Genomic DNA, 11,612 nt, shown 5'->3' on the forward strand with positions numbered 1-11,612 from the left:
TCCAGCTACCTTGACCAATCCACTTTTGGTTTGTGAAGTACTTACAAGTGAAGGTACATCCAATTGATATTTAGCTATAAAAAATAAATATAATTCTTTAATCAAAAATGACACATAAAAGTTATCTTTTATCCTTCTAATCATTCTATTGTGAGCATTAAATGACTATTCCATTGGAAATATAATTCCAATGGTTTTTTATCATGCTTTAAGGAACATTTTGTTATTCAAGGTTTCTTGCAATAAAAAGGCTTTGATTATTATGAGACTTTCTCTTCTATCATCAAAATGATATCACTATGTCTTCTTCTTACTTTATCTATTTATTATGACTTTTATATTCATCAAATGGATGTCATTATAATTTTCTTAAATGGTGTTCTTAAAGAAGAAATTTACATCACTCAACTTGAAGGCTTTGTAGTACCTAGTCATAAATACAAGATATGTAATTTATTTAAATCTTTATATAGATTAAAACAAGCTTTTTACATATAGTATGATCTATTTGATGACTTTTTAGTCACTAGTAGATTTTTTAAATATATTTTGGATATCAATGTTTATTATAAATACTTATTTACATTCATTATCTATATTAGACTTTACATTGATGATCTAGTTTTAATCTTAAATAATTTATTTTATATCATATGAATTAATGCATTCTTCTCTTCTTATTTTTCTATGAAAAACAACAATAAAGTTGAATACATCTTAGGTATTCAAATTTGTCATCATTTTACCACTCCCACTTTAATTCTCTTTTAAGATAGTTATGTATCAAGTATATTAAATTATTTTTCTATGAAGAATTGCCATGCCATTTCTACTCTTTTTAAGGCCAATGTTCACTTTTCTCAAGGACTCGACTTCATGGGAGAAAATATTGAATTCATGGCATCAATTCCATATGCACATATTATTAGGAGTCTACAATACCTTATCACTTGTACTAGATATTACTTACCCTTTGCAATACATCATATGGCACAATTTATAGCTAAGCCTAGTCCAATTCATTACACGGCTTTAAAACATATACTCCATTATTAAAAAGGAATTCAAAAATTTGGACTATATTATTTGAGTTCTTTTTCTACATCTTCACCACAACTTTAAGGTTAGAGTGATGCAGATTATGCAAGAGATTTAGATACTCAAAAGTCTACTTCTGGGTACTTGCTTTATGTCAAGTCATCTCTTTTGAGTTGGCATTCTGAGAAACAAGTTGTAATAGCACAATCAAGTATGGAAGCATAATATATTGTAATAGCAACGCCTTTAAAAGAATTGATCTGGCTTCAAACTCTTTTCAAAGAAATTGAACATCAAGTAACTTTACCAAGTATAATTTGTTGTAATAATCAATCATATATTGTGATGACACAAAATCCACGTTTCTATGATTGCACAAAATATATTGATATTAAGTATCATTACATTAGAGACAAAGTAAAGGCAAATGAAGTTATCTTTGAGTTTATTCCTATAAATAAAATGAAGGCAAATATAATGACAAAGTCACTTCTAAAATCCAAGTACAACTATTTCATGAAATATTTAATCAACATCAATAATTCAAATAAAATCTAATCTATGATGATTAAAGAAGGATTGTTAGATTTATTAATATATATTAGATTAATTAATATATATTAGTTAATGTAGAATTACCTTTAGGTAGTTACAAAGTAATTATGGAGAAGTTATAACTACTTCTTTCCATGAAATAATATAAAAGGCTCTTATAAATATGATGTAATCAAGTTATTTTCTTAATATACTTTATGCTTTATATTATTTTTAGTATTCTTTCTTTTATAACTATGTATTTTTGAAATAAAGCTAAAAATAAGGAAGGCGTTGACAAGAGTGAAGAAATTCACTCTTGCTTACATATATACTATTTGACTAGGAACCTATGTAGCAATTTTTTATAGATTATTTGACATGTGTCTAACTTATATGGCAAGTTTTTAACATATATGCTAAATGGTCAACTTATACAACAAATGACCAATATGTGCAACATATAGCCAACTTATAAACCAAGTGGTCAATGTGCATGATTCATAGCCACGTTATAAACCAAGTGGTCAATATGTATGATATGTGGCCAACTTGTTGATAAAATCTTCAACCTATTTATGACCTATCAACATTTCAATTATCAAATCTTTGACCATGAAATATTTTAAAAACTTTTCTACAAGATATTATCAAATTCACCTATTTCTATTTACTTCTATCTAATTTCTATAATCTACATAATAACTAATATAAAATATGTATATCTATGATAAAAATCTATCTTATATTATGCCCAATAGAGTAGATACATTTAGTGATAGTATACCTTATTTTAGCATCATTCTTCATCGATCTTTTTTGAAGAATCCTATTAATACTTTCTATCTTAGTTTAATTAACATCTTCAAATTTTTACTTAAAGTAAACATGATCTAATAGTAATTTAGTTATGGTACTATGTCTAAAGCATCCAAAGTAGAATCTAGTTGTAGAAGCATTTTGATAGAAGATGTAGAAGAAGAACTTAAACTTGTGGACATTGATGATGATAATTTGAAGTATATAGACAATGATACACATAGATTATGTAGAAATTATACACCATTTAAAACTAAGATAGGTTCAAGAAAGAAGATACATATATTAAATTATAATTGTGTCAATCATGAGTTGGAAGTTGATTGAGATAGCTTACATTCCTTAAATCACAAAATAAGGATTTTATTTCTTACTTAAAAATAATCTCTATTTAAGCAAATATTATGAATAAAGCAAGGAATGTTAATTCAAGGATATTAATTAAATAAGATATCATTATATGCAAACAAGTCTTTATTGGAAGGCATATACTTATAATTTCTACTACAAGATATTGATTTGAAGTAAAATATTAAGACAACAATGTATAAGAGAATATAAATAATTTATCTTTATGATTTTTTTAGATTAAAACTTCACCATGCAAAAAAGATTATAGTATGCAAGAAATTCATTATTAAATAATAAAAACTGTGGTTAAACTTATTAGACGTGTACAAACATAATGGCTAATGAGGTTTGCATTTGCCAACATATAAATTATATTAAAATTCGTTATTATATGACTATTTTTTAAGATATTTTTTATTAATTTTTTTAACTAATTAATCAAAAAAGGTACATGTTAGAAAGATATGAGATTTAGAAAAAAGACCACAATAGAAGATGGAGCCAAAAGTGTACTAAACAACATTAAGTTGTTTTTGGAGGTCAAAAAATACAATTATAATTTCTTTAAAAAATCAAACTATTATAAATATAAAATATATTATGTTTTTTAATTCATTATAAATAATAAAAACTATTCAAATAAGTATTTTTAAAAAAATTATTCAAATTAAATATTTTTAAATATCTTTTTAATATTCTAATACTATACTATTTCAATATTCTTTAAAAATATATTGTTTTGTATATGCAAAATCTACTATCTTTAAATGCTTTAACATTTATTAGTCAATTCAAATATTATGTATATCTTGCACATAATATCAGATTGAAAAATAATAATCTATAAAATCATCATCATTTTTAATAAAATAATTTCTTACATAAATTTTAATAGATAACCTTAATATTGGTGAAATTGTATAAATAAATATAATTTATAATTTATAATCAAATAAATTTTTGATAATTTTGAAAAAAAAATAAATCTATAAAAATACATATAATTAGATTTATAATAACATGTTAGTCATCTATATTAAAATTAATTAATGTTCAATGATCCACTCCATTATACCAAAGCTTGATGCTTCAAAGTTGACTTTTGAATTTGTTGATATACAATGCCACACCCACACAACTTACTAACCCAAATTTAACTTACTCATTCACAATGCTTCACAATATTCATCAAGGAATTACTTTGTGTCCAGCTAAAACCTATGAATGTTGCAGATTTTCTGAAACTTTTGGTTCTTGGAGATTGGGCCTTGGTAAATTTGCTTCCAGGTAACGTGAAACCCAAGACAACTTCACAATTTTGAGCATTCCACAAGCCCAATCTTTGATTGATTCACATAACGCCTGTTGAAAGATCTTTGTGACGCTTTTCCTCCAAAGATGCTAACAAATGTAAAGTATTCTTATGGTTCGAAGAATTGAAGCGCAGTATGCACACTTGTGCTTATCGGTAGGATAAGAGCAGTGCTAAATATGCTACAATCGATGAACTTAACCGAAGACAATGGTCTTGTTCACGGCATACCGTAGTATGCGTTGTTCGCAGTAATATTTGATCGCCTTACCAAGGCACTGCTTCTCCAGATTCTCTGACCTTGTAGCAAATGCATTCAGACTGTCTCTATGCGAAACTCGGTCCACCTGTGACCACAAAAGAAAGGTTACCCAAAAAATCATAATTCATTTCTGGCTCTGTATAATTGATGGCGGAGCAAGGATTCAAAAACTACACTAGTACTTATCAAGGTTAAGATGCGGATTTGTTATATTGCACTAATGCACTAAAACACACTTGAAACGAGCAATGTTGCTTTGGCGCCGTGTCTGAATTGCTCGAAGACGTGGCCTTGGTTTACTTCAGTTCTACGAGCGGTGGCTTCCAACTAGTGCTAATTTCATGATATTTGTGTCGATAAAGTTTTATAAGAGAAGCTTACCATTTGCTCGATAATGGGGCCATCGTCAAGTTCCTCAGTCACGAAATGGCTGGTCGCGCCTATTAATTTCACACCAGCTTCATAAGCCTGCAAAAGTGACGTTAGTATCCGACCTACGGCCAGCTCGAAGTCATGTAATAGGTAGACTACGTTAGGAGAAAGAATCCAGTGTGAAATACAATTTTGCATTTGAGTGCAACTTCAACAAAAGGCCTAGAGACTTCTGATCTAGAAAACTGGAGGAAGTGCTAAAACAACCTTGAAGAAGCAAAATGGATGCAAAGCAATATCACCTATTAATCTTCGCCAAAAAATGCAACAAACCTGTCTGTATGGATTTGCTCCTTTGAATGAGGGTAAGAGTCCATGATGGATGTTGATGATATCCTTCCTATAATTGTGGAGAAATGTCGATGACAACACCTATACCAAAAAGCAACTAGCATATCTTATTGGACTGTAATCTATAAAGCAGTAGAAGCAATGAATAACATAGTTTGAATTGGATAATCTGACAACTTAACTTGGCACGAGAACTCTGCCATTAATCTGTCAACTGACGACGCCTACAAAATTTGGAACCAGACAGTTTACCCGTAAAGAGAAATTTATGTTTCCAAACTAAAAACTATCTATACTGTGGAAGGTGATAAACAGACCCAGATATCACCCCATTATTCATATCAATCTTCACTCCCTTCCACGAAAAATATAAGCAAGTGTGACTACTGAAATCTTGTCCATTTCGGAGTGTAGCAAATGTGGAGCAGACACAGCACAACGAAGTAGAATACTAAGATAGCCATTCACACCTAGACACCTTTATCATGACCATGTATCTCGGACAACGACAACAGGCGGCAGAACAGATGTACCACTAGCGAAGTCTCAGTTATCTTGAGTATGATATGCAAAACAACATATCGTAAGAGTTGAAAACCGCGAAAAATTACCTGCATGTAGCGAGCAAGGACCAGGAAGTCGGTGCCCGAGACCAATTCAAGAATCTCCGCTTCGCGCTTGTTTCCTCTACTTGTAGGAAGGTAGTGATAAGGTATTCCATGCCTCTCCAAAAATCGTAAGACATGAGTGTTCGGCCCACGGTTGTGGTTACTGCAAAGTAAATTCGTGTTAGGCTCTCCATGCCCAATTTGGCAAGCGATGAGCAATTTTTGCAAGCAATGATGATTCAAATCCACAGAAACATCTCCGTACAACTGCCACTTACAGTACATTTATCACTCACAATATTACTCAATGATGGCTCTAATCTGGTCCAGAAGAATCGATTCTATTGGTATAGAGCAGAAAATTGAATTTAGTGGTTACCATATAAACCGTTCAGAAGAACATGGTAAACCAACCAACCTGATAACACAACATATATCAACTGGAAGCTCTCCCTCTTGCCATCGGTGCAACAAATCAATCAAGCAATGATCCTACACACCCAGTTCAATCAACACCCTGACTTCTGAGCTTTAGTTCCCTTTTGATGTAGTCAGGAAAAAGAATCTGTGTTGCTCTACTCGCACACCTGCCACGACGCGAGGACGGCCAACTTCAAATCCGGATCGCTACCCATCACTCGCACTATCGATTTCTCAGCCTTGAAATGGTGAGACAATTCATCGAAGTCCTTGTCCATGAGAGAGCGAGGCCACTGCAACGGATCGAATGTAAACTCACTGAACACGAGAGTCAGTCCGTACATTTCGTGAAGATCTCGTTTCACAAGATTAGAATCCACCCCCATCCTTGTGGCTGCTCAACGTTGACGTTAATACTATATCATTCGGGAAGCTCCATACAAGAAATCGTCCTCTCAAAAGTGCAAAGCTAAGCACGTAGCAAATATAACAACGGCAAGCGAACATAATAGTAAGTGCTGTGCGCTTATCTAGTTCCTTGTTATTGGCAAACTATTTCTTTACAATAGATGAGGTTCTCTGGATCAAACAGACTTTACCTTCGTGCATAGAAAACTGGGGGCTGCTTTCCGCCATCAAAGTCAATATGGAGATCTACATTGAGAATATTTGCGCCCCGCGATGCAATACACTTTGAGATCTTAGCTACAATCCCAAGCTGGTCCTGTAACAGATGAGGATTGCTCCGCTTATTAGACCCGCAATAAACGAATTACACTCTTCACAGTGGAGCGTAATGGTCAAGGAAGAATGTGAGGAGGTAAAAAGAGCATATAGACCTCTGAAAAGTGTAATCAGGAAAGAGGCGCAACAACACATGAAGACACTAGGCAATGACTGGGTTTTGACAAGCTCTGAGCTTCATCATCACCACCAACGAGGAAGAGACAACTATCACATTGAATTTACAAGACTGGCATTAACAACCAGGAATCCCTTCCAAATCCCAGTCTGAAGGACATAAAAGGAGAACAATAAAGAGAAAAACTCGCAGGTGGAGTTCGCGAACATAATTCACGACATTGCAACCAAAACAAAGACAGAAAACGATGAGTAAATTGGCAAAACTTACAGAGCACTGGAAGACGTGAACAGCATGAAGCTCATGATTCGAAAGACCATCGCATTCCCCTTTGCCTTCGTACCATCGAGCACGCCTGGATTCATGTGATCCGACTGCGCTGTAGCCATAGCTACGACGCAATTCGCTCAGCAGCCCGAGGCCACGACTACTCCTCCCCAATATACCATCACTCAAAGCCTTCCATGCTTGCATTTTGCCTCGAGAGCTCACACGCGTCCAACCATCTATCTATTGCATCAAGACCCCAAAAAGTAGAGAAAAACTCGGACCCAAAAACATACACAATCCCAGAAACCCAAATACCCAGACTGCACACAGCACCTGCAATATCTACAGATTCCCTCCTCGACGGCGTCTGAAAGAACAACCTTCGTGACTAGCTCACACGACCTGTGGCCTTTCTGTACAATGAATGGTTTGGCTCATGAAAGGGGTTTGCGACGAGTGTAGTGCCTTTGAAAGAGGATCATGTTTAGATTCGAAGCACGCGAGCTCGCAAAGTCAGAAAAATGTACCACTCTGGGTTGTGGCACCATTCCTGCAACCCGCTCATTTCCAACAGATAAGAGGCCACTCTCGCAACGTGGCGAGATCCTTCGGACCCATACGATTGGTACCTGTAGTACAAAAAAAATGGTCTCAACCCGGGTATATGGATTAGTTTTCGAACACGAGTGACGTCATTGTACACTTTTATAATGAATCCAAAACTCACATCTTTTTCCTTTCTAATATTTCTTTTCGTCTCGGTTTTTGGAGAAATTGTAAAGTCAGTCCTCGAAAGTCAACTGAATTCCAGCATGTTTGGGTTATCCAATATCTTGTTTTTACTTTGTATGATGATCGATTTTCAGTTTAGAATCTTGTTCAATGATGTTATTCGCAAGTGAGATGACTATGACGTCAACCAAATTGAGGCATCCACCAGATTCTTCACCGAAACGTGAGCTACAACCGTCAACGAAATTCGATGCCCCTCGTGGACACATATTACTCACGGAGCATCAGAGATTGGTGACAAAGAGTGGAGGAAGTGGCCTGTGTTTTTTTTTTAGTGGCGATGGTTGGAATGATACCAGAACTTGCCGGTGTCGAAGACCGGCATGGACCCGAATTCTTCGGCGGAAGCGCAGCAGTGGGCGATCATAGGTCGGTAAAATTTGTTAGATGCGTGGATCAAGAGAATTTTATGAGTTTTGAAACTACAACCACAACATCAATCTGACGGTGGGTGAAGATAAATGGGGCGGTCTCAAGGTAAGCAAATACATGTTGAGCGGTTTCTTGGCAAGACTAACTTCGCCATAGCATATCTTTGCGAGAAAAAAAAATAAAATAAAAAATAAAAAATAACACACACGCACACATTTGATGACTTAGCCCTGCTTGCCAAATACTCGTCAACTTGCATACCATAATGATATGCTACCAATTTCATGAAAGCTGGTTCGATGTGACGATCTGCGATGCAGCAGTGTATCCACGCTTTCGGCCATCTGTACTTGACCAGCATTTTCAGTAAATGTCCTTTTGGCATGATGTTTCAGCAGATAGTCTACATATTTTGATTCAAAAACATGTAAAATCTCTTCAGTCACCGTCCTCCTGCGGCAAGCTCATCTACGTCCCAAGCTATACCTCCTCTGCTTTTTTTCCCTGGAAATTGGGGGTCAGCTTTCTCCTGACTGGAAACTTTGGGCTGCTTATGTTCGTTTAGGTCAGCTGTGGGTTTTATAGAAGTTTTGTTCTGCCTCGTCTCTTCAGGATTGCTTCGACTGAGGTTACCTAAAGACACACCATAAAGCCAATCTATGAACATGTTGATTATTTTAATGCTCTGTCCTGTTTGTCTTGATATTGCAGAATATAGAATTATGAGGTGTACATTTCGTGATATACCTTGAGCAGGAGACGCACCATGTCTCTTGCTTACAATCTCAATTTCTGCAGGTCGCTGCACAATTAAACGCTCCGCTCGTAGCTGACTGCCTCGCATGTCTTCGGAGGACGCATCATCGGAGGGCCTTCTCTCGTCCTTGAATTTGTTGATCTCTTGCTGTATGTATTGTTTGTTCACTGCTATAAGATTACGTTTAGGGCAGTTGACTGGTACAAGTAACTATTGAGTTTGAAGTAGCGCTGTTACTAAGTTTTTGGTTAATTTCACTATTGCTGAGACTTGATTTTGAACTTGCGTATCAACGTGCTTTTAGTTTACTTGTTGCGGTGAAGAAATTGATAGCTTTCGAAGATTAGCCATAGCATTAAATCAATGATTTAGACATACCTTTTGGCACCTGCCTGGTTGAGGGCTGCTGAAGAAACGATGCTGCCCAACCTTTCAGCGCAAAACGACCTCTACCAGCATCTGCTTTTATTTGAATCTCGTCTAAATTGTTGATCTTACGACTATTGCACTCGGAGACTATCCCTTCAGCTGGTTCAATTTTCTCCGTATCATACTCTTTCGTTTGTGCGTATGATTCTTCCCGCCGCACAGATGCGGAAGTGGACGAATACTCATTCTTCTTCGGAGACCCTCCTGACCTCATCCCATCTCTCGGACTACAGCTTTTATGGGCACCATGTGCGCTGTTTGAAGAGTGGAATCCATGCAGATTACGAGAAAGATAAATTGAATCCTGATTCCTTTTGATAGCTTTTCTATACTGAGTAACTGCTTGGGCGCACACTCCACGGATCGGTGGCTCTGAAACGTTCGTTGCATAATCAGACCAAACATTAGCTGGTACGAGTGTGATAAGCCGCTCCTCTTCTTCATCATCGTTCGGAGGGCGATGCGAACACAGTAGGTCTTCAACTTGTCTTGGGCTTTGCTGGTCAGGTCGTGGGCTTCTGCCTTCTGGTGATTAAATCATTGCACATGAAAAAACTACTACTTTAAATCGCTTAACTGTAACCACCTTTAGGGTACACCAATCCCCCCCCCCCCCCCCCCGGCTCTAATTACAGAGAATCTTTCAAGAGGATCAGTTGCTGCAAAAGCTTTCGACTTCCATTAAAAAGATGACTTTGGGCAAAGAACTCTGACTACTGTTATCATAGTCCGCACGACTAGGTCATTCTCAGGAGTGATTTCATTTAATCGAAATACCAGGCTTGTTTTTGTCAATCTCTTGAAATGAGATAAGACTCGTGTTGTTATGAAAATTGTGAAAATTCACACCTGGGCAACGATGTTGACTCACTTCGTGTTGGAACCGCTCGGCCTGCTGAACGGCGTGAGCTATGTTACGGATCTTAAGGGAAAAGTGAAACGAAGAAAAATTCATTTATCCAAAACTACTTCCATCAACTTCGGATATGACTATTGTTATGCTTTATAGGATTGACAATGACATCTGGTCAACAACAAGCATTGCATTGACTCCATCACCAACATATACATATCGCATTACAACTAGAGGTTACATGATACGCATCACATTGCCAAAAGGCAGCCATTTCTAAATTTAGCTACCTGGAGTGTTAGTGTTGGATGATGAGAAGCCACCACACTGCTAGGTGGTTGCTACAGAATTTTTAGGGTCAGCATAGGATGACGCTACGATGACTTCAAAGTTGCGCAATTTTTAGTTATATACATATGTACTAACCCTAGCTTGGTATTATACCCTACGAGTGGAATTATACCTTCTCGTATTCATCGTAGTCCTCCGCTTGAACATGGCTGCTCCATGGAGGATAATCATCTGCCCTACCTGCTTGCACGCATTGTTATTGCCGAAAAAGTAAAACTCTAACATGTAAATTGAAATTTCGCAATGTAGATTGTGCGCTTAATAGCACGATTAATACCTTCACTAGTTTCTAGCCTATAATGCGGTGGAGATTCGTTCACCGACTCCGGAAACACTCCATCGTTCCTGCTACTGTTGTGAAAGGATAATGCTAGGACTTCTTCCTGTACACGTTAGACAACAAAACTATAACGCCTTACCTAACAGAGCTAAATCAATCTGTGAAAATAAATGTAAAATTTATTGATATTTTAAAGCAAGCATCCAAAGAGTTCGCTGAATGCTGATCGTAGCATGATATACCTGCAGACTGAGAAGCTGACTGGATATAGATCTCTTGAAATCACTGAACTCACTGTAGAGGTCACCACAGCACTTGGTAACGTACTCCTGCAATTCCTGTTTCCAATTTCACCAAGAATCAGAATTCTGCATGATTACACATCGATTTAATGCATGAAGTATTATTCCACCAGAAAGCATCAGAAATTCTATTGCTACCCGTATCTCCATGCCAGGCACAGGAATACTGCCGCACTGCTTTGAACCTCCTCCCCTCGAGTAATCCACTTCGAAAAATTGGTTGTCGTAAAGCTTGAAGACATCCTCAGTATTCTGCTCCTCAAACTCGATATCCTGC

At 36.3% G+C, this 11,612-nt stretch overlaps 2 protein-coding genes and 1 long non-coding RNA gene across 8 annotated transcripts; 1 reads left to right on the forward strand and 2 right to left on the reverse strand.

The window, feature by feature from the left end:
• Positions 1-3,881: 3,881 nt before the first annotated feature.
• LOC112291386 (formyltetrahydrofolate deformylase 1, mitochondrial) lies at positions 3,882-7,757 on the reverse strand. The gene is made up of 8 exons (XM_024538725.3): positions 7,200-7,757; positions 6,667-6,791; positions 6,235-6,385; positions 6,066-6,139; positions 5,651-5,810; positions 5,022-5,120; positions 4,698-4,784; positions 3,882-4,401 (listed from the first exon to the last, which is right to left on the reverse strand). The coding sequence occupies exons 1-8, from the start codon at positions 7,401-7,403 to the stop codon at positions 4,252-4,254; spliced, it is 1,050 nt and encodes a 349-aa protein (XP_024394493.1). The 5' UTR covers positions 7,404-7,757; the 3' UTR covers positions 3,882-4,251.
• A 238-nt stretch (positions 7,758-7,995) lies between these two features.
• On the forward strand, positions 7,996-9,401 carry LOC149987872 (uncharacterized). The gene is made up of 2 exons (XR_016506416.1): positions 7,996-8,468; positions 9,075-9,401. It is a non-coding gene; the product is annotated as an uncharacterized LOC149987872 (long non-coding RNA).
• LOC112291385 (uncharacterized) lies at positions 8,524-11,608 on the reverse strand. Of its 6 annotated transcripts, none has more exons than XM_090255983.1 (8): positions 11,474-11,608; positions 11,276-11,371; positions 11,031-11,136; positions 10,866-10,933; positions 10,399-10,441; positions 9,499-10,071; positions 9,111-9,290; positions 8,524-8,996 (listed from the first exon to the last, which is right to left on the reverse strand). In XM_090255983.1, the coding sequence occupies exons 1-8, from the start codon at positions 11,483-11,485 to the stop codon at positions 8,806-8,808; spliced, it is 1,269 nt and encodes a 422-aa protein (XP_090112109.1). In that variant the 5' UTR covers positions 11,486-11,608; the 3' UTR covers positions 8,524-8,805. The 6 variants fall into 6 exon arrangements, with proteins under 6 accessions (XP_090112109.1, XP_090112106.1, XP_090112108.1 ...); XM_090255980.1 differs by having other exon boundaries at positions 9,499-10,074; XM_090255982.1 differs by having other exon boundaries at positions 10,399-10,444.
• Between the last annotated feature and the right edge of the window lie 4 nt (positions 11,609-11,612).

The sequence above is a fragment of the Physcomitrium patens genome, chromosome 14 (assembly GCF_059467195.1).
Source record: "Physcomitrium patens ecotype Gransden chromosome 14, ASM5946719v1, whole genome shotgun sequence".
NCBI classification, from domain to species: Eukaryota; Viridiplantae; Streptophyta; class Bryopsida; order Funariales; family Funariaceae; genus Physcomitrium; species Physcomitrium patens.

Excerpts from the sequence above, each read along its gene's own strand:
- LOC112291385 (XM_073538887.2), bottom strand. Across the intron at positions 11,137-11,275 it reads GTCAGCTTCTCAGTCTGCAG|GAAGAAGTCCTAGCATTATC; the intron begins GTATATCATGCT and ends TAACGTGTACAG. Across the intron at positions 9,291-9,498 it reads AACCAGGCAGGTGCCAAAAG|CAGTGAACAAACAATACATA; the intron begins GTATGTCTAAAT and ends GTAATCTTATAG.
- LOC112291386 (XM_024538725.3), bottom strand. The coding sequence starts at position 7,403 with ATGCAAGCATGGAAGGCTTTGAGTGATGGTATATTGGGGAGGAGTAGT. Across the intron at positions 6,386-6,666 it reads CCAGTTTTCTATGCACGAAG|TGAGTTTACATTCGATCCGT; the intron begins GTAAAGTCTGTT and ends TCTCGTGTTCAG. Across the intron at positions 4,785-5,021 it reads GAGCAAATCCATACAGACAG|GCTTATGAAGCTGGTGTGAA; the intron begins GTTTGTTGCATT and ends TCACTTTTGCAG.